Source organism: Halichoerus grypus, chromosome 8 (assembly GCF_964656455.1).
Source record: "Halichoerus grypus chromosome 8, mHalGry1.hap1.1, whole genome shotgun sequence".
Lineage (NCBI taxonomy): Eukaryota > Metazoa > Chordata > Mammalia > Carnivora > Phocidae > Halichoerus > Halichoerus grypus.
This window is the reverse complement of record NC_135719.1, coordinates 127,417,608-127,439,631: the sequence shown is the minus strand read 5'-3', so window position 1 is coordinate 127,439,631 and position 22,024 is coordinate 127,417,608. Positions and strand designations below refer to the sequence as shown.

The 22,024-nt window shown below is 41.7% G+C and overlaps 2 protein-coding genes across 2 annotated transcripts in view; one reads left to right on the top strand and one right to left on the bottom strand.

Moving 5' to 3' along the window:
• Positions 1–201: 201 nt before the first annotated feature.
• On the bottom strand, positions 202–13,060 carry SAMD15 (sterile alpha motif domain containing 15). The gene is made up of 3 exons (XM_036084336.2): positions 10,959–13,060; positions 9,676–9,774; positions 202–1,189 (listed from the first exon to the last, which is right to left on the bottom strand). Exons 1-3 carry the CDS (start codon positions 12,978–12,980, stop codon positions 953–955), a joined length of 2,358 nt encoding a protein of 785 aa, XP_035940229.2. The 5' UTR covers positions 12,981–13,060; the 3' UTR covers positions 202–952.
• A 202-nt stretch (positions 13,061–13,262) lies between these two features.
• Positions 13,263–22,024, top strand: part of TMED8 (transmembrane p24 trafficking protein family member 8) — a 42,007-nt gene continuing 33,245 nt past the window's right edge. Inside the window, exon 1 of the mRNA XM_036084338.2 lies at positions 13,263–13,429. Within this exon, the coding sequence (XP_035940231.1) occupies positions 13,345–13,429 (85 nt within the window). The 5' untranslated portion in view covers positions 13,263–13,344. The remainder of the gene's footprint in view (positions 13,430–22,024) is intronic.

The following is a 22,024-nucleotide window of genomic DNA, read 5'->3' as shown; positions in this document are numbered from 1 at the left end:
CTCAGTCATTAAGCGTCTGCCTTCGTTCGGCTCAGGTCATGATCCCGGGGTCCTGGGATCGAGCCCTGCATTGGGCTCCCTGCTCCGCGGGGAAGCCTGCTTCTCCCTCTCCACTCCCCCTGCTTGTGTTCCCTCTCACGCTGTCTCTCTGTGTCAAATAAATAAATAAAATCTTTAAAAAAAATAATTTTTTTTCTCTGATGTAAAAAAAGAACTCCCCTCCTCCCTTTTCTTAAAACATTTCCTTTAGAAAACATGTAATTTAAATCCTTTTTCTGTTTTTGAAATGTATGTAAATCCTCTAACAAGTTGAAGAAGTCACCTGCCAGTTTTACAGCCCAAGACTGTCTGTTTGAAATGGGAGCAATGAGGAGGATGGCACCCTCTCTCCCTGGCCTAAGTGCCTGGCTCCACATAGTAACTTCCTGTTTATCATAAAGATATGAGAAGTTTCATTTTTCCTTTGGATACAGACAGTTAACATGTAAGTAATGGGTTCTATCTGCCTGGTTATCTAAAAGGGTGGGATTTCCTTGACTTCGTAATCTTTAGCAGCTTGCCTGTGATGTCCATCACTGTCTGATTTAGTGCTGATTCAATAATACAACTGTTTCTTTTTCTGCATTTGTGGAGAACCTCATTTGGGTTGGCAGGAGATTTTACTTTTAATTCCATTTCCTTAACATGTTCCTACTACCAGATGCATTACTAGAATTTATCAGGAATCCTTACAGTTACCCAGAAAGAGAACTATTGCTCTGTTTAAACACGGGGCTAAATTGCAACACAAATGAAGGGAAGATGCTTAGAGGTGGTGATAGAACTAGGAGTGGAGCCAGCAGTTCTAATTCCAATCCTTAATGAAGAAGAGAAGAAGAGAACCTAAAAGAACACACTTCTTTCCCCCAAGTAGTTTAGTTTGATCTTTCAAGGTAAGTGAAACAGCTTTTCCCTATGGTTCAGTGTAATGCAATGCTTCATTCTCTTCAGGGGCGGTTGTTTTTGGAGCATAATCCTGTAATCCTGCCGCTTGCACAAATTCAGAGAAGGTCAAGGAATCAGATTTTACCCCACTATGACCTTTTTGCTCTAAAAATAAACCAATATTGTCCCTGTAGGGCAGGGCGATGGTGCGACTGAACAATGGCTCTTCAATTCCCAGGAGCACCCGTGTATGCCGAGAAATTGCCTGCAATACAAGGATAATTTTTTAATGAAAAATTTACTGAAAATATAACTAAATCAAAGTATTTTCCTAGGTCTCTTGAATGCTAACTCAAGTGCTCAATTTTCTATGGGAAAATAAAATAATGAAATAACACATGGAAAGTCTTAGTAGCCAGGTCCTTACCAAAATAAAGTTCTAAAGAAAAACACCAAGTAATTTATTATCTTTTTATAAGTTCCATTTAAAGATGTTTCTAGGCCCTTGCATCAGCTTCCCACAGATGGGTTCATTTCTTTCTTTGGGCTGAGCAATCTGATCAACCATATGAGCAGATAACATGTTTAGATTAAGAGCCATGACTATCTCTGGGAAGGTTAATAAATAAGTGGTCTATAAGGGGCTCTGATAACTTGCAATTAAGAAAAAAAGGTCATTACTCAAATGGTTATTCAATTTGTTTGACTAAAAACAAATCTCAATGACTAAAAAGCAGATATTAAAGTTCCAGCTGTTTTATTAGTACCTATACTTGTATATTCTTTACAGTATTCTTTGCCACAGTGTTCAGTGTCTCTAAAACATATTTTGTATTCATTGAGCACCATGCCACTTGATATCCTAGATTAAACTGTCATTGCGTTTTCAAATTCTAGCTTTAGTCATAGGCCTGCTATAACACTGCTATCTGAATTCACATTCTGCATCTGGATGAGAATGTAGTCCATGAAATTTCTGCTAGAACACCGCCAAAAGGGTGAGTGGAGTTTTTTCCTTTTCTTTCCTTTCCTTTTCTTTTTTTTAGTTTAAAACTACTGGCCATAGTTACAAGGTTGTAAAATGCATTCATGCTACAGTTCTTAACCTGATGCAAAACTGTCCATTAGTAATGCATTTTAGATAGCTAAGATACAGGGCACCTGGGTCGCTCAGTTGGTTAAGTGTCCAACTCTTGGTTTTGGCTTGGGTCATGACCTTGTGGTAGTGAGATCGAGCCCTGTGTTGGGCTCCATGCTGAGTGTGGAGCCTGCTTAAGATTTAAGATTCTCTCTTTCTCTCCCTCTGCTTCCTCCCTGCTCCCTCCCTGCTCATGAGTGTGAGTGTTCTCTCTCTAAAAAAACAAAAATCCAAAACTATTTAAAAAAATAGATAGGGGCGCCTGGGTGGCACAGCCGTTAAGCATCTGCCTTCAGTTCAGCTCATGATCCCAGGGTCATGGGATCATGCCCTGCATCGGGCTCCCTGCTCAGTGGGAAGCCTGCTTCTCCCTCTCCCACTCCCCCTGCTTGTGTTCCCTCTCTCGCTGTGTCTCTCTCTGTCAAATAAATAAATAAAATCTTTAAAAAAAATAAAAAAATAAAAAAATAGACAAGGGATACCTGGGGGGCTCAGCCAGTTAAGTGGCTGACTTCGGCTCAGGTCATGGATTCTAAGGTCCTGGAATCAAGTCCTGCATTGGGCTCCATGCTCAGCGGGGAGCCTGCTTCTCTCTCTGCCTGCCACTCCTCCTGCTTGTGCTCACTCTCTCTCTCTCTGATTAAAAAATAAATAAATAAAAAATAGGTAGACAAGATACCTTTTTCTCAAATCTTACTTGAATTGGTTTTATTTAGAGTCTAGAGATGATTTGTGGGTAAGAGAGTCTACACAGTTGCCTTGTACCCAGTGGGAATACAATTGAACTTTTAGATCCAAATTACCACCCCTTAAGAATTCTCATTTGTAATTGATGCTGCTACACTGAGCACCTTCTTTGGTCAGGAACTCACCCTGAATGCCCCTTACCAGAGCAGATTATTTCACAAATTCACTGAGGTTTACAGATGGTGTCCCCAGGAGGGACCCTGTAGTCATAAACAAATGTATTCACAATTAACTAAAAGAGCTATATGCCTACTGTAGGCTGAGAAAGTCCAGTACTGTTTAATATTCTAATGCAGAAATTAAAAGTGTTACAAAGCTACTGGTTACATGTGGAATCAGGAAATATAATCTGACCATCTCTTGCAAAGGACTAAGAGGGTCCTTTGATGGGCTATAAATTAATCTAAAACTGTGAGTTCTTTCTTTAGTTCTGATGAATAACAAGCAACAGATTTTATTTTTGCCTAAGACTTAGAGCAACTTACTAGTAACTTGAGTTAGTAAGGATTATTAAATATAGGTATTCATGAAGACTATTAGGATTTCCTAAGGATTCTTAATTCCACATTCTAAGATGGTGGCCCATGCTCAATGCCTGACATCACTGCAGAGCACCTACTTCACATGGTCTTAAGCAGATATTTTAACGCCTATAGTTTTCAAGAGGATTCTATTATTACTATATCATCATTGTATCTTGTGTTGATTAAGGTTTTTAAAGGCTGCTATTCTTTTTTTTTTTTTAAGTTGGCTCCACACCCAGTGTGGAGCCCAGTATGGGCCTTGAACTCAGGGCCCTGAGATCAAGACCTAAGCTGAGATCAAGAATTGGATGCTTAACTGAGTGAGCCAACCAGGCGCCCCCAAAGGCTGCTATTCTTTTATTTGTAAGCTACTGATGGTTTTGCTTCATCATTACCGATTTAGTTATTCTGTTTGGTTACCTTATAATGTAACTATGCACATTTGCATAATTGGAAGCTATAATTTAATTAAACCTAAAGATATCTTGTTATGGTTCAAATATGAATCATCTACACCACCATTATTAAAGCAGATGTATAGTCTCCTTAAAATCTGCCTGTCAATTCATATAGCAATGTGGATTAATCTTAAATGCATTTTGCTAAGGGAAAGAAGCCTGACTCAAAGGCTACATATTATTTGATTCCATTTATGTGACATTCTGGAAAAGGCAAAACTATAGCGACAAGAAACAGATTAGTGGTTGTCAGGGCTTGGGGTGGAGTGATAGGCTGACTACCAAGGGGACACAAGGAAAATTTTAGGGTGACAGAATTGTTCTGTATGGTTCTATGTGGTGGATACCTGATCCTGTGCGTCTGCCAAAACTCACAGAACTGTCCACTGCAAAGAGTGACTTTACTGTATGCAAATTTTTAAAAAGCCAGGATGTCTCAGGAACCCATGATAGAATATAGGCTGTGGACAATGAATCTAATTGTATTACAAAGTAAGACATAATCTCACTGAAGGGGTAGGGAAGAAAGGAGCTGACCTAAATAACTAACTTTGAAAAACAGTGTTTTGTCTAGGTAGTGTAAGCCTGAAGACAAAAAGAACGGTAGACAAACACTATACTCTATTGGTAAATTTGTTTTTCATAGGCATACATATTTATAGATAAGGAGAGCCAGGTTTCTCCTGTCAGAGAAGGAAATTATCAAGAAGCCAGGTGGGTAGGGAATAGGAAGGATGGGAAGGCTAGAATGAAGCCAGTGCTGGGCTAGAGGCAGAGATAACAGTAGGAACTCATGCTAACAGAAAGAAGAAATCTGTGTATACATGGGATTTGTATCTATACATATATTTCCTACATCTTTCTGCTCAGAGTGCCTAGAAGCCGTGACACCCCCACAGCAACAAGCACAACTAGTGCCACACCTTGGTTTCTAAGAATCCGATAAAAGCAACCAGGGCTCCTTGGAGATGGTCTGAAGTAACATGTAATGCTCTGGCTGGAGTACTAGTACTAGAAAAAAATAAGGGGAGCATGTTAGGAGGACACAGGGGCCAAACTGAAAGTGTTCCCAAATGGTGGAGAAGGGACAATTAAACACAGAATTCCTTACAAAGGGTTCCAATTAAACATGGAAGAAATGAGGAAAATAGAAAATCCCCATTAGAACACCACAGTAATAACTGCTGCAGGCAAGATCCACTGATGGATGCTAAGATTAGTAGGCCAAATTTTAAGGAGAAACTGGATATTTGCATAGCCTCAAACTATCTTCTCCAATATATTTATTACTGTGATAGTTTTACTATATGTCCATAAACTCTGGTACTCCTCCCTCCAGGAGGTGGATCTTAATTCCCCTCTCTCTGAGTGTGGGCTGGACCTACTAACTCACTTCTAATAAACAGAATCTGAAAAGGGAACATAGTAACTTTATAGTGAAGAAACCTGGCAGACACCACTTTAACCAGGTGATCGATCAAGGTTCACATCTCCAGTAAAAAATCACATTGATATCATGTACTCCCTGATGAGATGAGATGAAAAGGGCTCATCACCTCTGTGATAGTCTCCCCCAAAATGCGTATCTTCATGGGAAACATGAGACAAACTAAAATTGAGGGAAATCTTCAAAAAAACTTGACTACTGCTTTTCAAAGTGTCATGAAAGACAAAGATCAGGAAACTGTCACATATTGGAGGAGACCAAGAAAACAATGACAGCTAAAGGCAAAGTAGTATCCCTGATTGGATTCTGGAATAAAAAAAGGACATCAGTTGAAAAATTGCAGAAATCTGAATAAAGTCTGTAATTTGCTTAATGGTATTGTACCAATGTTAATTTTTTTTTTTTTTTTTAAGGGCAGGAGAGAGGGGTGGAGGGGCAGAGGGAGAGGGAGAGAGAGAATCTTAATCAGACCATGCCCAGCGCAGAGCCTGAGGTGGTGCTCAATCTCACGACCCTGAGATTAAGACCTGAGCCAAAATGAAGAGTCACACACTTAACTGACTGAGCCACCCAGGCACCCCAATTTGTTTTGATAAATGTCCCATGGTTACATAGGATGTTAACATTAGGGGATGCTGGGTTAAGAGTATATAGGAACTTTGTACTATCTTTGTAACTCTTCTGTAAAACTAAAATAATTCGGAAATTTAAAGTTGAAAAAAGAAAAATATTTTTGTCTAGTGATAATTTGCTCACATGTTATGAATCTGTGCTATTCAAATAGTTTGCATCAAGGCAAGTGTAGTAAAATTGCTGGGATATAAAGCTTATGAGGCTACATTTTGTAATAGAAAATCATGCATACAAAAGGAATAAGCAATTCACCTATATTATTCTTCAAATATTTATCACAGAATTCTTTTCTTCACTTGATGGAGTTAACAGTTAAAAATATTTTAAGAATTATTTTTCTAAGAGACAAAGCTGAAGCAGGTATAATGCTATTTTGTCTGGCTTATCCCTAGAATAACTAAGATTGACTTCCTCTCCCCTTTTTACCAAGCTAATGCATCTCTACAAATTGGAATAACAGGATAGTAGCTTCAAGAGCTCCCTTGGCCAGGTTCAAAGAATTAGTGTTTCTTTCCTTCTATACTCCCCATCAGTCTCACCCACACAGTTAGCTCTCCTCTTGTCTTCTCAGTATATTGGAGGAAGGGCAAAGGGAATAGTAAGTTCTTTCTGCAGGGTAAGCATGGATAATTGCAAAATTAAGGAAGTAAAAGGAAGCTGAAAGGAACAGAAACTGGCCATACATTAACTGCAAAGCTTGTAAATGGGATGCGCAGTCCAAATGTGGTTCAGTTTCTTAGCAGCATGCCTGGAATTCTGAACTCTCAAGCCACCTGCTCTTTCCCCAGTCCTGCCACTCTGCCAAAGCCCATGAATGATGATGCAGGACAGGTTTTTGTTTTTGTTTTTTTAAGATTTATTTATTTGATAGAGTGAGTGAGCAAGTGAGGGGAGGGGCAGAGGGAGAGAATCTTAAAGCAGACTCCCCTCTGAGCACAGAGCCTAATGTGGGGCTTGATCTCACGACCCATGAGATCATGACCCATGAGATCATGACCTGAGCCGAAACCAAGAGTTGGACACTTGACTGAGGCACCCAAGCATCCCAGATGATGTGGGAGAGTTAGCATGAAAAAGAGTACTACACTGTGTAAGTGTTGTTATGGGATAAATTGTGGATATACTAGTTGCTGTAATTACAATGGTGGGATTAAAAATGCTTATATATCAGTAAGAAAGGGAACTACAGCATACTCAAGTGTTGGGGAATGTGATAAAAAAGATATGACTGCCGATTGACCCATGAGCTGGACCCAGGCACTCAGAGGTTCCTCACCCCCTCCCCTGTCCTTGGAATGTGGGTTCCACTTGCCTTTCCCATTCCCAGAGGCTGCTTTAAGGACATGGCCTTGAGAGGGTGATATGGTGTTGAAAACACTTGCACAGTATATGTTACTGAACCAGTTAGAGCCTCTTTATAAACTTTTGAGATTTAAAGGCCAGGTGTGGAGATCCATTCATCTTGCTGCCATCCAAGACAAACCTCGTATGTAAATTCCCTTTGTTATTATTAAAACTGCCACCTACCAACCTGGAGTGGCCTGCCTCTTTCTTCAGTCTCTCCCTGCCCTCTGAGCACAGGGGCCAGTTTCAGACTACACAAGGAAAGCTCCCAAGAGAACTACGAACCGACATTAAGCTCATGTATGATCTCTAAAAAGTTACCTCTGTCACTGTGTATAATTAGCTTTCTTATGTGGACCTAAGTGTCAAGCAAACTTTTCTAAGATACCTTTAAACGTCTTGATCTTTATTACTCTAGTGACTTCAAGGAGAGGCCACATTTGTCTGGTGACTTTGATAAGTATTCCCAAGTTTGCTTATTCAAAGTTCTTGGGGTATAAGGATAGACCACTGGATACATCATTTACTCATGAGGATTTCAGAAGAGTTTTAAGACCTCTTATTTCTTGCAAGGCCTGAAAAAGCATAATTACAATTTTTCTTATTGCATTGTTGATATTGTATTTTTAGAATCAGAATGTCAAAGAAACAAAATGAATTGGCAGACTCTGAAAAATGCTTTCTCATAAGCAGCTAAAATTGTTGGTACTTAAAACATTTCAGGAATTTGTATTACAGGTTACTATTTTGCTAATTCTATTCCTTATTTTTATTTAGAAAATCCAAAACACTATAAACATAAGTAGAAATTAGAGCTCATAAACACAGTCATATCATCTTTGAACATAAAAAGAGTTAAGATATTTTATCTGGTGGTACTTGGTAGCTATGTGAAGGTATGGTTGGAAATACCAATTTGTAATGAGTGGTCCTTTTCCACATTACGTATGTAGTGGTTCATGGTTACAAAATTGTTCATTTAGAGAGGCAATAAGTATAGTGGTTTAAATAGAGCATGGAAGTCATACAGAATGGATCTGAATTCTGGCTCTTAAACTTACTCTCTGAATAATCTTGTGTAAGTTGCTTCATCTTTCTGGGCCTCAGTTTTCTCTTCTATAAAATGGGGATTAAGTGAAATAATATATGTATGGTGCCCAACACATGGTAAGCACTCAGAAGATGGCTATAGTAGAGTTCAAAAGATTAAATGTTCACTTAGGACTACGTTTAATAATTTAAAGGATTTCTTTATATCTTGTTGCCAGGAAAAGGACTTAGGTATTAACAAGTATAACTTTATTTTCTAAATCATATGACTTATGGAATTACATGGTTTTAATGCCTGATCAAGAGTCACGTAGGGAGCAAATTCCAGGGCCTACCCCAGACCTAATGAATCAAAATCTCTGGAGCATGAATCCTAGGAATTAAAAAAAAAAATCTCATCTGATTCCGAAGACTATTCAAATTTGAGAACCACTGAGGCAGAGCTTATGTTCAAGAGTGTACTGAATGAACACTGATATGTTGGAGTGGGGGGTATTAAAGGCAAGGTTATAAATGTGATTATGTGTGTGAAGCTTTGTCAACTATAAAGCACTATAAATGAAGGGTAGTGTTATACAAAGAAGCATAATCATAGACTGCTGGTGCTGGAGAGATCTTAGGAAATTGAGGTCCAGTGAGGTTAATGTAACTTGCTGCAAAGTTGGGCAGCAAAGCAGCCAAACACATATGGCGTTATAAAAGTACCAAATGGGTGTTAGAGACATACAATATCTGAGAGCTCGGGGGGAGAGCTTATTGGGGTTGGGGAGGTCAGGAAAGATTTCATGGGGAGATGAGAACTGAGCTGGGTCGTGAAGGATGATTAAGGTTCATGTTAGTCATACAGGGGGAGGGGGACTGAGCAGAGATGCAGAGGGAGGAATGTACAAGGCAGGAGTTCAAGGGTGTGAATCAGACCGCGTGAGATTGAGCAGGAAACTCCTGTAGAGACGTAGGGGAAAGAGTGGTGGCTGGAGAAAACTTGTGGAGTGCCTCAAGTCCTAAGCTAAAGAACTGAAACTCTCTTGCAAGCACAGGGGATCCAAAGGTTTCTGACTGGTCTAAATACTTGGATGGTGAAAGTCTAATAGCTGGGCTTTGGATCCAAAGGGCCTATGGACAGAGACTAAAAGCAGGAGGCTACTGGAATATTCTAGGAATGAGGCAAGAGAGGTCTGAACAAATGAGAATGGAAAAAGCCAGATGCTATATAGGGAACTGACAGTTCTTGGGATCTTTGTGGGGATCAAAGGAGACAGAGGAAGAAACCACTGTGTGTGGGAGGGTGGGGATAGGGGGGATGGGACTGGGATTATGGTCACATCACTGACAGAAATAGGAGGCCAGGTTGAAAGAAAAGGAGGTTGGTCTGAGACAGTGCTCTGTAGGGAAACATTAAACACAACTCACCTTCATATCCTCAAAATCAGTTATCCCCATCTGAGGGAGGTTTGAACAGTTTACGTAAATGAGCTTTCGACCACAGATGAAGTTTGTGGTAAAACATTCCTGTTAGAACAACAAGAATATCATTCAAATGATTATGGTAAATAGAAGGAAGAAAAGAAAGAAAAGAAAGGAAGAAAGAAAGGAGGGATGGAGGGAAGGAGAAGAAAGGGTTGGGGGAAGAGAAGGGAGGGAGAGATAAATCAGGTTTGTTTCTGGTTCTGTATAGGGAAAATTTTTTAATTCAGTTTTAAATTAAATTCAAATTTAAAGTAATCCTAATAATCCCACATATTTTCCATCTAAGCTTTCCATTAAATTTCATACTGTTACTTAATGTTTTTTTTTCTGGCATGATACACCTAGTGCTCCTTTCATGCCTCAATTACATTTTTAAGTAGTACAAAAGATTTCAGACCTTGTGTTTTTTTTTGTGGTAGCCTAAGAACATAGTTGGCATCAATGAAATAAGAGGATTCACCCTATCTTTTTTTTCGGTTTCCTCTGTTTTTTATTGACATATAGTTGACATTCACTCTACCTTTTTTTTATTTTTTTAAAACTTTAAAAAAAAATTATTTATTTATTTGACAGAGAGAGAGATAGCGAGAGCAGGAACACAAGCAGGGGGCGTGGGAGAGGGAGAAGCAGGCTTCCCGTGGAGCAGGGAGCCCAATGCGGGGCTCGATCCCAGGACCCTGGGATCAGGACCTGAGCCAAAGGCAGACGGCCAACAACTGAGCCACCCAGGCGCCCCTTACTCTGTCTTTTTAATAAAACTACTCTTGGTGAGTTGGCTATTTAAATTAATACTGTTAGGTGCTCATGATACACATGACATATTTGGGGCAGACAATTAATTAATAGTACAAGTTAAGGCAGCTGCCACTAAAACAACTTGACAAAGTACCAAAAAGTCTACCTTGGTCATAATCTGTTAAAAAAAAAAAAAGTTTCCTGTGAAAAGAGGCCTATATAAATTTCTTAGTCTTTACTCAAGAGTTGCAGAGAAGTATACTTATTGTGATAAATAATGAAAACAAACAACTGTGACCCTCCCTTCCTCTATCAAAACACAAAATACATCAGTGGAAAGGACAAACTTTAAATCCAAGTTACCTCTATAATAGTCCAGGACTTCCCTATACTCCTTATAGTGAAGAAGAGGCAAGAGCTCAGGTAAGGGTAAGAAGATTAAGAGGTAGAATAACAGAATGTGATTTTTAAAAATGTTAACTTTTGTATACCTTGTATTGAGGGAATCCTAGCTCACTAATCCACTCTGCAACTTTCTCTGGGCTCCATTTAAGATACTCAAATTGTAGCTCAGCACTTTCTTTTGGCTGGGTTTCTTCATCTTTGTGTACCTGTTTCAACTCTGGGGACAAATCTACAACTTTTTCACTAAAAGACTCTCTCAAATCCCTCTGAGAGTCTGAGAGGTAAGGGTATAAATCATCATTGATATCGGTAACCTCAAACAGTCCTTTAAAATCCTTAGGAAACTCATAACTTACACTCATTGAGTCTACTTCACTTATTGTGAGAGACCCGAACATAGACTCTCTTTTAGCTTTCTTGGTTTCTTTTACTGACCACTTTCTCGTTTGATAGTCAGAGTGTTCTAGCTCATCCTTGTCTAGGGAATACTTAAATTTGACTGGTTTTGGCCTATCTTCCTTGAAAAATTCTGTATGTGACACTATTCTTAGTGGTAGTTGGGCTTTATCTGGTAATTCTAGATCTTTCTCTTTAGTTTCCTCTATTTGTGTCTTCTCTTGGACCTCTGGTTTGGTCTTCTGTGGTGGCATTTGACCTGTTTCCTCAGTTGTTTTTCTTGGTTCTTTCTTTGGAAACTTTGGCTCTAGACCTTTCTCTTCTGTTGAGTCTCTTACTGTCTCCTCTGATTTGGACTTCTGTGGTGGTGCCAGTCCTGTCTCCTCAGTTGATTTTCTTTGCTTATCTTTTTGCTCTGATGATCGAGTGTCCTCTAGTGGTTCTAAAACTTTCTTCACAGTTGACTCTTTGTGGGTCTCCTCTTCAACTTCTGGTTTGGTCTTTTCTGATGGCTCTAGACCTGTTTCCTCAATTGATTTTCTTGATTTTTCCTCAGGAAATTCTGATTTAGTTTCTTCGAGTGGCTCTGGAACTTTCTCCTCAGTTGACTTTCTTCCTGTCTCTTCACTAGACTTAGTTGGTTTCTGATCTGGAAACTCTGATTTGGTCTGCTGAGGTGGCTCTGTCTCTTTCTTCTCAGTTGATTTTCTTTGGTCCTCCTCTGGATTCTCTGGTTTAGTCTCTTCTGGTGGTTCTACACCTGCCTCCTCAGTAGACTTACTTTGTTTCTCCTTTGGAAACTCCGGTTTAGTCCGTTCAGGTGGCTCTGTCTCTTTCTCCTCAGTTGATTTTCTTTGTATCTCCTGTGGAACCTCTGGTTTAGTTTCTTCTGGAGGTTCTAGACCTGCCTCTTCAGTTTCTCTTGGTTTCCCTTCTGGAAACTCTGGTTTGGCCTGCTCAGATGGCTCCGTCCCTTTCTCCTCGGGTGATTTTCTTTGTGCTTCCTTTGGAATGGTCATCTTTGGCGGCTGTAGATCTGCCTCTTCAATTGATTTTCTTGGTTTCTCACTTGGAAATTCAGGTTTGGTCTGCTCCGGAGGTTCTGGACCTCTTTCTTCATATTGCTCTTTCAATGAATCCTCCAGAACCTCCAGTATGGTCTGTTCTGGCAACTCTAATCTTTTCTCACTGATTGAGGCCCCTGAAACTTCAGTCTCTGTCTCCTCTGGTAGCTCCGGATCTGTTTCCTTATCTGACTCTATGAGTACATCCTCTGTAACATCTAATTTGGCCTCCTCCGGTGGCTCTAAATCTCGCTCCTCCTTATCATCCATAAGGACCTCCAAATCCTTGAAAAGCTCTCCTCCCATCTCTCTCAATGTCTCTGACTTTGCCTTCTGCGGCATCCCTCGATCAGTCTCACTAGGAAGGTCTCTCTCAGACTCCTTGGGAATCTCCTCCTTGGACGTGCCGGTTGGTTTTACGTGTAGGTGTACATTTTCTGGCGCCCCCACTTCTTCGAGGTCTTTTTCCTCCGTCTCTGGCTGGGGTTCCTGGTCAATCTCTACAGGTAGCTCCGGGCCTACCTCTGCCATGGTGTCAGCTTCGGCATCTTGAGCCACTTTAAGAGACGTTGGTAGGTCGACTACCTCATACCCCAGATCTTCTCCTTCAACTGGGCCGGAATCGTAACACTCTGGGACTTCAGCCATGACGCACGTTAGCCGACGCGCCCAGGCCTCCTAGCAACCCCAACTTCCGATAGCGTCGCTATGGATACCATGAGTTCCGGCCGAGTCTTCCTGAATCTTCCCCAGGTTTTGTTTGTTCTGTCAAACCCTGACTAAAAACCTGCGATCAAAAGCACGCAGTCACCCTCCCCGCGTCCGCGTCGCCAGCCTCGGCTGCCCCAAGCCCCTACGGCCGCTCTGGGGCTGGCGCGCCGCCTCTTCCGGCCCGCGGGCCCCGCTCGGCTCCTCCCGGCGCGCCGCCGCCGCCGCCGTGCTCGCTCGGCCTTCGGCTGTTTCCGGAGCCACTCGCTGTAGGCCGCCGAAGCGCTAGCGGAGCGGGCTGCAAATGTCGGAGCGGCAGGCAGCCGGGGGGCCGGCTGGCCGCGGCGGGGACGGCCCGGGAGTGGAGGGGAGCCAGGCGGCCGCCTCAGGTACGCAAGCCGGGGGCCGGCGGGTGAGTCCGCCCGGCCTCGGGGCCCCGCTCGTCGCGCGAGGCTCGGCCGCGCCCTGTCCCACTCTGCCCCGCGCCCGTCGGCGGAGCGGACCCACCCGGGCATCCCCTTCGCGCGCAGAGCCTACGCCTTGGCTCCTCCGGGCCGCGCCCGGGCCCTCGGCCCCCGCCTCCCCCGCCGGCCCGGGACTGCGCTCGAGCTTGCTCGCTACTCCTGTTTCGAAATGCCGTGGTTCTTGCCCCGCTTCCTTTCTCCGATCGGCCCAGATGGCAGTGCCCCCGGCGCCTCTTGAGCCTGAGCTCGCCCGCGGGTCTCTCCTTGGCCGCGGACCCCAGCCCCGCCAGCCTCGCTGCTCCCTGCTCGTGGCTCCGCACCCCGCTGCCCACCTCTGTCCTGGCCCAGCCTTTCCGCGCGCTCTCTGCCCGGGTCCGGCAGGGCAGCCTCGCCTGCCGCTGGCCTGAGCCCCGCTTGGCCCTGCACCCCGCCCCAGCACACAGGCCCCCGCGCCTCGCCGCCGCCTCTCGGTCGCTCAGAGTGGGGGAGACAAGAAGCAGAGCGGGAGCCGGGAGGTTCTGGGGTCTTCTGAGTGAGCATCGTGGCCGGAGCAAAGGCAGGACCTAGGGGCTGAAATAGGGACTTTGGCGACCCTCCCTCATTCGTTTCTACCCACGCGAGTTCCTGCGCGGGGGTTACTTCAGCAGCCAGAGGCGAAGGGTGGTGCATCCATCGCACTTTGACCTCTCGGGCCTCCTTATGCTCACCACACATGGAGATTCAAAGGGTAGGGGGAGAGAACTGGTTTCACTAAGTGGCAAGTAGAAATTAATTTTCCAAGTCTGAAATGAAAATAGACACCATCAGCTATAGTGGTAGAGGTGGTGCGGGGCGCCTGGGTTGGAGTCTGCATCTTCAGCGTACTGATTAAGTGACCTTGGGCCAGTCACATCTCCCTGTCTCAGTTTCCTCATCTGTAAAAATGTGGGTACTAACAGTACCCGCCTAATAAGATTGCCGGGAGGGTTACATGAGCCACTGTCTGAAGTTTCAGTGCCTAGCCCCCCGGGACACACTATAACTGGTGTTGTTATTCATTGTTCTGAGAATAAGATCTGTTTTTGCTCACCTCAACTCTGTGTGCTCTCAGAGGTGTTCCTGGATGTGTGTCTTCCTGCATGGTGGTGATTCGTCTCATCTTTTACTTCTATCCCAAATATCTCCCATCCTCTAATGCTGCTTCAGCCACACACACACACACACACACACACACACACAAATCTCTCTCTCTCTCTCACACACACACACCCCTTTGAATCACCCAGCTTTCCCCCGTGATTTTATGTTCTCTTACTTTAAAATATATGACAAATTTTGTCCTTTTTTCCTTTGTATGAACTTTTATGCTTTGTAGTATTTTCAGAATTGATGGCATGTATTTAACATTACAGCAATAGAAATTTTAAGCATAATTTCTAAAAAGATTCAGCAAACGAACACTCAAGAGTCTCATAAACATCTGTCCCTTGCATATGTCAGTATTTATGAGTGTTGTGTTTTGTTTTGTTTTTTTTTTTTTTACTTCCCCTTAAGCTCCTTGTGTGCTTATGGCAAACAAACCCAAACATTTTAAATTTTGACTAAGAATAGTCAAATATATTGGAGGATGGTGGGTTTGTCTCTGAGACTGTGAATTCCTCCCCCCCCCCCCCCCTTTTAATTGGGTCCTGCATTCACTTTTTTCTTCCCAGGACATTGATAAAAATACTTCTGGTTACTTTCTTCCTCTTGCCCTTAGGGTGACTGTTGGTTTCTTTTTCTGTCATGTAGGGGCTTGTTACTGTAGCCCAGAGCACACTCTTCCCCTTGAGGTAGGATTTGTTGCTAATAAAATAATAGTAATGATGACTTACATTAATTGAATGCTTCTTTGTGCCAGAAAGTGGACAAAGATTTTCTTGTTATCTGACTTAATCCTGTCACCAGTCATTTTCTCCCCATTTTATTTTGTTTTTAAAAGATTTTATTTGAGAGAGAGCACGAGCAGTTGGGAGGGGGGTGGAGGGAGAGGGAGAAGCAGACTCCCCACTGAGTCCTACGTGAGGCAGAGCTGGACCCCAGGACCCCCGAGATCACAACATGAGTCGAAGGCAGATCAACTGACTGAGCCACCCAGGTGCCCCTTTCCCCCCATTTTATAGAAGAACAAACTACAGCTAAGAGAGGTTAACTTATCTGCCCAAGTTAGTGTGGTGATTTTGCTATCTGTATGAAACTGTCACCTTGTTGTCATGAAGCTTACAATCGTTTGTTTTTATTGGCTATTGGTCCAGTATTGGTATTCCAGGGCAGGTTATGGTCTTTGCCCTCAAGGTGTTTTTAGTGTGGTAAGATGAGAGTACCCCAGGAACAAACATCAGCAACTCAAAACATTATATAATTGAGTATCTGTTATTACAGTTCTTTATGTACTTACCCCCAAGAAATCTGCTTGAGGGGAGGGACAGAATCTGTCTCCTCTGTTTATCTCCTAGAGCCCTTAATGTTGTGTCCTAGAGGTCCTATAAATATTTGCTGGATTGAGAAACAAAGTCTCAACACAGAGATTTGGAGGAGCACCAAATGCATATGAAGAATTGGGGTTGAGATAATTAAGAATGTTCCTTGGGTTAAAGCAGTGGTTCTCAAGCAGGAGCGATTTTGCCTGGGGATGCTCAGGGGATGGTTTGGTTGTCACTGCTGGGGCTGGGGAGGTGGGGGAGGGCTGTCAGGGTATGTAGTGGGTAGAGGTCAGGGATGCCGCTCAATGCCCTGCAATGCACAGGGCAGCCCCCACAACGAAGAATGTTCTGGCCCCCAGTGTCAGCAGTGCTGCTGTTGAGAAATGTGGGGTTAGCATGAAGCTGGATTTCCAAAGCAGTGCGAAAATCATGCATCTGGCTTGATTTTTATAACCTGGGGAATAAACTTAAAAAACTGCTTCAAATTAGGAGTCTGATTGGATTCTTCTGCCACCTTCCTCTAGAAAATGATCCAGTAAGTAAACAGTAGAGGCCTGAGATAGAATGAAATTGAAGGAGGTTTCTGCCATTCCTCTCCTAGAGGGAAAACAGCAATAAGAAATGAGTTTGGGGGCGCCTGGGTGGCTCAGTCGTTAAGGGTCTGCCTTCGGCTCAGGTCATGATCCCAAGGTCCTGGAATTGAGCCCCACATCGGGCTCCCTGCTCAGTGGGAAGCCTGCTTCTCCCTCTCCCACTCCCCTTGCTTGTGTTCCTGCTCTCACTCTCGCTCTCTCTGTCAAATAAATAAATAAAATCTTAAAAAAAAAAAAAAAGAAATGAGTTTGGACATTCTGTTGTTATTGAATTGAAGGTTTTGATTAAAAAAAAAAGTTTTAATCTTTCAGTGTATCTTATTCCTTCAAAGCAGGAATTTATAATTATCCAGAAATCATAACTTGTTTTTTTTTAACAATATTCTCTGCGGAGAGTACCTTTTGAGTGTCTTCATGTTTGTTAGCTGAAGTTTTAGTGATGAAGTGAGGAAACTTCTTTATGTTCTTCTGAACTCAGCTTTACAGTGACCACAGTGCTCTTATTGTTTTGTGAACTGTAATTGTTTCTAATAGTCTCTTATTTGGGGCACCTGGGTCCTTCAGTCCCCAAGAGGAGAGAGATGTCACTCTTTATATAGTGAAACTCCTTTAGGCATACATGTTGCATCACTTAAGAACAGACTTTTTTTTTTTTAAGTTTAGGGAGCTTTGTGGAAAATAAAGGGCAAAGTCTGTTATGACCTTGAAGTTAGCATTAGAAATTAGTTTGGTATAAATGACTGTGAGAGCTATCAAGGCACTTAGACGCTAAGGATTGGAAACAAGTCAGGTTAACTTGTCATGATTCTTATGTAGGTCTTAGAGCAGTGTGGTTAGTCTTTCTGCAGTGATGGAAATGTTGCATATTGTAGGTATTTCAATTTAAATTGAAATTTAACAATTGGTGGCTATCATAGTGGATGGAGCAAAAGCGTGGGAATTTATGCCAACGAGCCCTTATGGTTTTTTGCTTTTCTATTGTAGTTTTATATCAAAATGGTATAAATTTGTCTGCCTGTGGTAATTTTTTTTTCTGATAGTGGTTGTGTTTTTGTGGTGTTGAGATAGCCAGTTAGTCCTGTCATCATTCATTCCATGACATTATAACGCAAGGTTTGTAATCTGAATGACCACTGAAGAGCTGGTTTCACTCAGAAGGACTGATGAGAAATTGGATCATGTGGTTTTGGGATTTGGTTGGAATATAAACTCAGCCAGTTTCTTTTTGTTTAAGCCTCTTGAGTCTATAACCACATAACCTGCTTTTGGTTCCTCTGCCCTTGAATCTAAAAGCCCAGGCTAATTATCTCTGCGGCCTGTTTAGTGAAGGGGAAGTCCTATGAGACCTGTTCTAAAGAACTCTGACCTGATATTCAAATGTTTTTTGGTTCTCTTTGTAGAGAAAGTACAAAGTACACAATAAATTTAAATCTGTAGCATGATCAGAATGCTGGTAACATAGAAAGAAAACTAATATTTTAAATATTGTCAAATATAAAATAAATCATTATAGGAAAGTCTGTTTCCTCTTCACCTTGCTTTAGAGGCTATAATCTATAAATTTAGTTATTCTTGAGCTTCCATTTTCCTTTCTCTGTTCATTGTTTCTAAGACTTTGGCCATGCCGGTAACAGGTCATGGTTTTTGCCACGTTAGAGAATACATTCCAAAATTATTTGGTTACTATTTTTTCTTTAAATTGACATTTAAAATTTTGTTTCATTCTGAATGATATCTGTGCTATTACTATTTTGATGTATCAACTTTTCCTAATACATGTTAAAATAAATACATACCCATTAAAATAAAAAAAAACATTTTCCCATATACCATCTAAATTTGCAAAACTAGTCCTGGTTTCTCTGGTCTCTTCTCGGAATACTTGTAGAATTGGTCTATATTTGGCTGACATATTAAAGGCTCTCTATAGAAAAATTGGCTTTTTCTTCTTTATAGTGGTCTAAATGTCACTAAATAAATTTAGGAAACCGAACAAGCTGTTTGTAATGGTTTTCTCTCTCTACAAGAGGACTGCATCTTCCACACTTGATACTGCCGGAAATAAACTTAAGTATTTCTTTCTCCTTTTCTTACTTCCTGCCTCTCTGAATCCTGTTACAAGTTGTTTTACCAGTAGTTCTTACATAATTTAGCATACACCTTTAATCCTAAAAATCAAGAGCACTATCTCTTTTCACTCTTTTCCTCCTATATTAAGCTGTTAAGGTTTAGGAGAAGTGGCTCCTAGCATATGAAAAATGCTCAACCTAATTTTTGTTAAGGGACGTGGAAATGATATATACGCTGGGCAGTTTGATCTCTCACTATGTTGGTAGGGGTGTGCAGGAACAAGCACTTCCATGCATTGCTGTTAGGAGTGTAAATTAATACAAATGCTGTGGAGGGCAATTTGTCAATATCCATCACAATTACAGTATATGCTCTCATTGATCATTCCTTCTAGGAATTTATCCTCTAGATTTATTCCTGTGCCTATTTATTTATTTATTTTTTAAAAAATATTTATTCATTTGAGACATAGAGAGAGAGCAAGAGTGGGGGCGAGGCAGAGGGAGAAGCAGGCTCCCTGCTGAGCCAGAAGCCCGATATGGGGCTCAATCCCAGGACCCTGGGATCATAACCTGAGCCGAGGGCAGACGCTTAACCATCTGAGCCACCCAGGCCCCTATTCTTGTGCCTATTTAGACACAAAGTTTTTATAGCATGGTTTATAATGGTAAAAGATTAGGAAGGTCATAAATGTCCATCAATAGGGAACTGGTTAAATAAATTATGGAATATCCAGCCAATGAAATATTAATCAGCTGTAGAAAAAAAATGACAAAACTTTTCACATATAGTTATGGAAAGATCTCTGAGATATAAATGGGAAAAAAGTGTGTTTAATATGCTTATTATTTGTATAAAAAAGAATATATATGCACACACACACACTTATGTGCATAAAGTAACTCTGGGAGACTACAAAACTGAATAACATTGGTTGCTTTTGGTGGTGGGGACTGAGGTGGGTGGAAGTTTTCACTGTATACTCTTATACTTCTTGAATTTTGAATAATATGGATATATTATCTGTTCAGAAAAAAAAAACACACAGTTGTATCATGAGATTCTTCACTATGCTTATATTGTAAGAGACATTCTATACATCTCTTTTGCCTTTCTGCTCATCAGGAACTGACCCTTTCTGGGCTTTTTTCTCTCAGATGAAATTTTTTTTTATGAAGTATAGGTTGTAAATCTCTTTAGGGATCAATTTTATGTTATTCTTTAAATCCACTACGGTTTTTCATTATTTTTGTGCTAATTTCATTTCTGTCTAAAGATAAATCAAAGGGGGATAGAACCACCACTTAGATGAACTGATACTGTTAGCCAGTGACAGAAAGAAGGCAGACTTTTTTTTTTTTAAGATTTTATTTATTTATTTGACAGAGAGAGACAGCGAGAGAGGGAACACAAGCAACAGGCAGAGGGAGAGGGGGAAGCAGTCTTCCCCCTGAGCAGGGAGTCTGATGTGGGACTTGATCCCAGAACCCTGGGATCATGACCTGAGCCGTAGGCAGACACTTAAAGACTGAGCCACCCAGGTGCTCCAAGAAGGCAGACTTTTAAAAGTTCTATTTTGTTTCCATTTTATTCAGTAAGGTATTTTCAAACTGAAAAAGGTAAAGCGGCGGTGTTGGTTTCTGTTTTGAGTAATGGCAGGCTAGGTAATCGGATCAGTTCTCCCACTGGGGACAATTAGAAAATAATTTTCAACATATGAATATTTGCTTGAAGATCCTGGAGAGCTAGCCAGATAATGAAGAATTACCAGGCTATAATCAATGTGAGGGCCGAAGTATAAAGATAGAAGTCCAACGATGAGAGTCCATTTTGAGGGCTCCTTTCTCCTCTGATGGCATATGCTGGATTCTTGAGTGAGGAAGCTTGTCAAGGCTGTGAATGTGCCTCTCTGGACTAAAGCAACAAGGAATGTTCAGAACCAGTCAAATAGGGGGAACCCTGGTGAACTCCTTTTTCTCTGGGTTGGAACTATGAAGGGCCATGTTCTGGAAGTAAGGGTAAATTAGAAATAGGCCATTGCAGGGAGTACAGCTCAGTTTCAGAAAAATCTAAGTTCATGAAATTGGGTTAAGGTGCTCCCAGGCTGCTAGAGTCCCCAGGTATGTGGAAGAAGCAAGGGCAAACCTCTGGAGGTTTATTTAGATTAGGCTTCAGATTGTTTCTACAAACAATTTTATGAGAACAGTTTCTGGTACATTTGATTAATAACCAGATTCCTGGAAGAGAACATGAACAAAAATCAAACAATAGAATGAATGGATCCAAAGGGGCAACAGACTGAAACATAATTATATTTATTATGTTCAAGATAAAAGACAAGTTTGATAAATTTGGCAAAGAATTGAAATTTATAAAAATAGAACCAAATAGGATGCCTGGATGGCTCAGTTGGTTAAGCGAATATCTTCGGCTCAGGTTGTGATCCTGGGGTCCTGGGATTGAGTCCCGTATTGGGCTCCCTCTGCTCTGCAGGGAGTCTGCATCTCCCTCTGCTTCTGCCTGCCGCTCTGCCTACTTGTGCTCTCTCTCTCTCTGTCAAATAAATAAATAAAATCGTAAAAAAAAAAAAATAGAACCAAATAGAAATTCTGTAATTAAACAGGTGAAAATTTAGAACTCAGTTGATAGGCTTAGCAAAAAGTTACTATGTCTGAAGAGAGAATAGTGACCTGGTCAGAAGAAAAGTCAGAAGAAAATATCCAGAAGAAAATATTTAAAAATGCAACAATGGGAAATTCAGGAAAGAGGTAAGAGACATAGAAGGTATGGTGAAAAGGTCTAACATTTATATAATTGGAGTCCTAGAAGGTGAGGAGAGCAAGAATGGACAGAAGCAATGCTTGATGAGATAATAGCTGTGAATTTTCCAAAGCTAATGGAATGCACAGATTTAAGAAGCCCTATGTATCCCAAGCAGGATAAGTACAGTGAAATATACAGTAGATTCACATTAAGTTAAAACTGCTATAAAACTGGGGTGCATGGGTGAGTCAGTAAGTTAAGCGTCTGACTCATGGTTTCTACTCAGGTCACGATCTCATGGGTTGTGAGGTGGAGCCCAGTCGTGTCAGGCTCTGCACTCAGCAGGGAGTCTGCTTGAGACTGTCTCACTCTCCCTCTGCCCCTCCCCCAGCTCTCACTCATGTGCTCTGTCTCTGTCTCTTTCAAAAAAAATATTTTAAAAAAATTGCTATAGGGGCGCCTGGGTGGCTCATTCGTTAAGCGTCTGCCTTTGGCTCAGGGCATGATCCCAGGGTCCTGGGATCGAGCCCCACATCAGGCTCCCTGCTCCATAGGAAGCCTGCTTCTCCTCTCCCACTCCCTCTGCTTGTGTTCCCTCTCTCGCTGTGTCTCTGTCACATAAATAAATAAAATCTTTTTTAAAAAATTGCTAT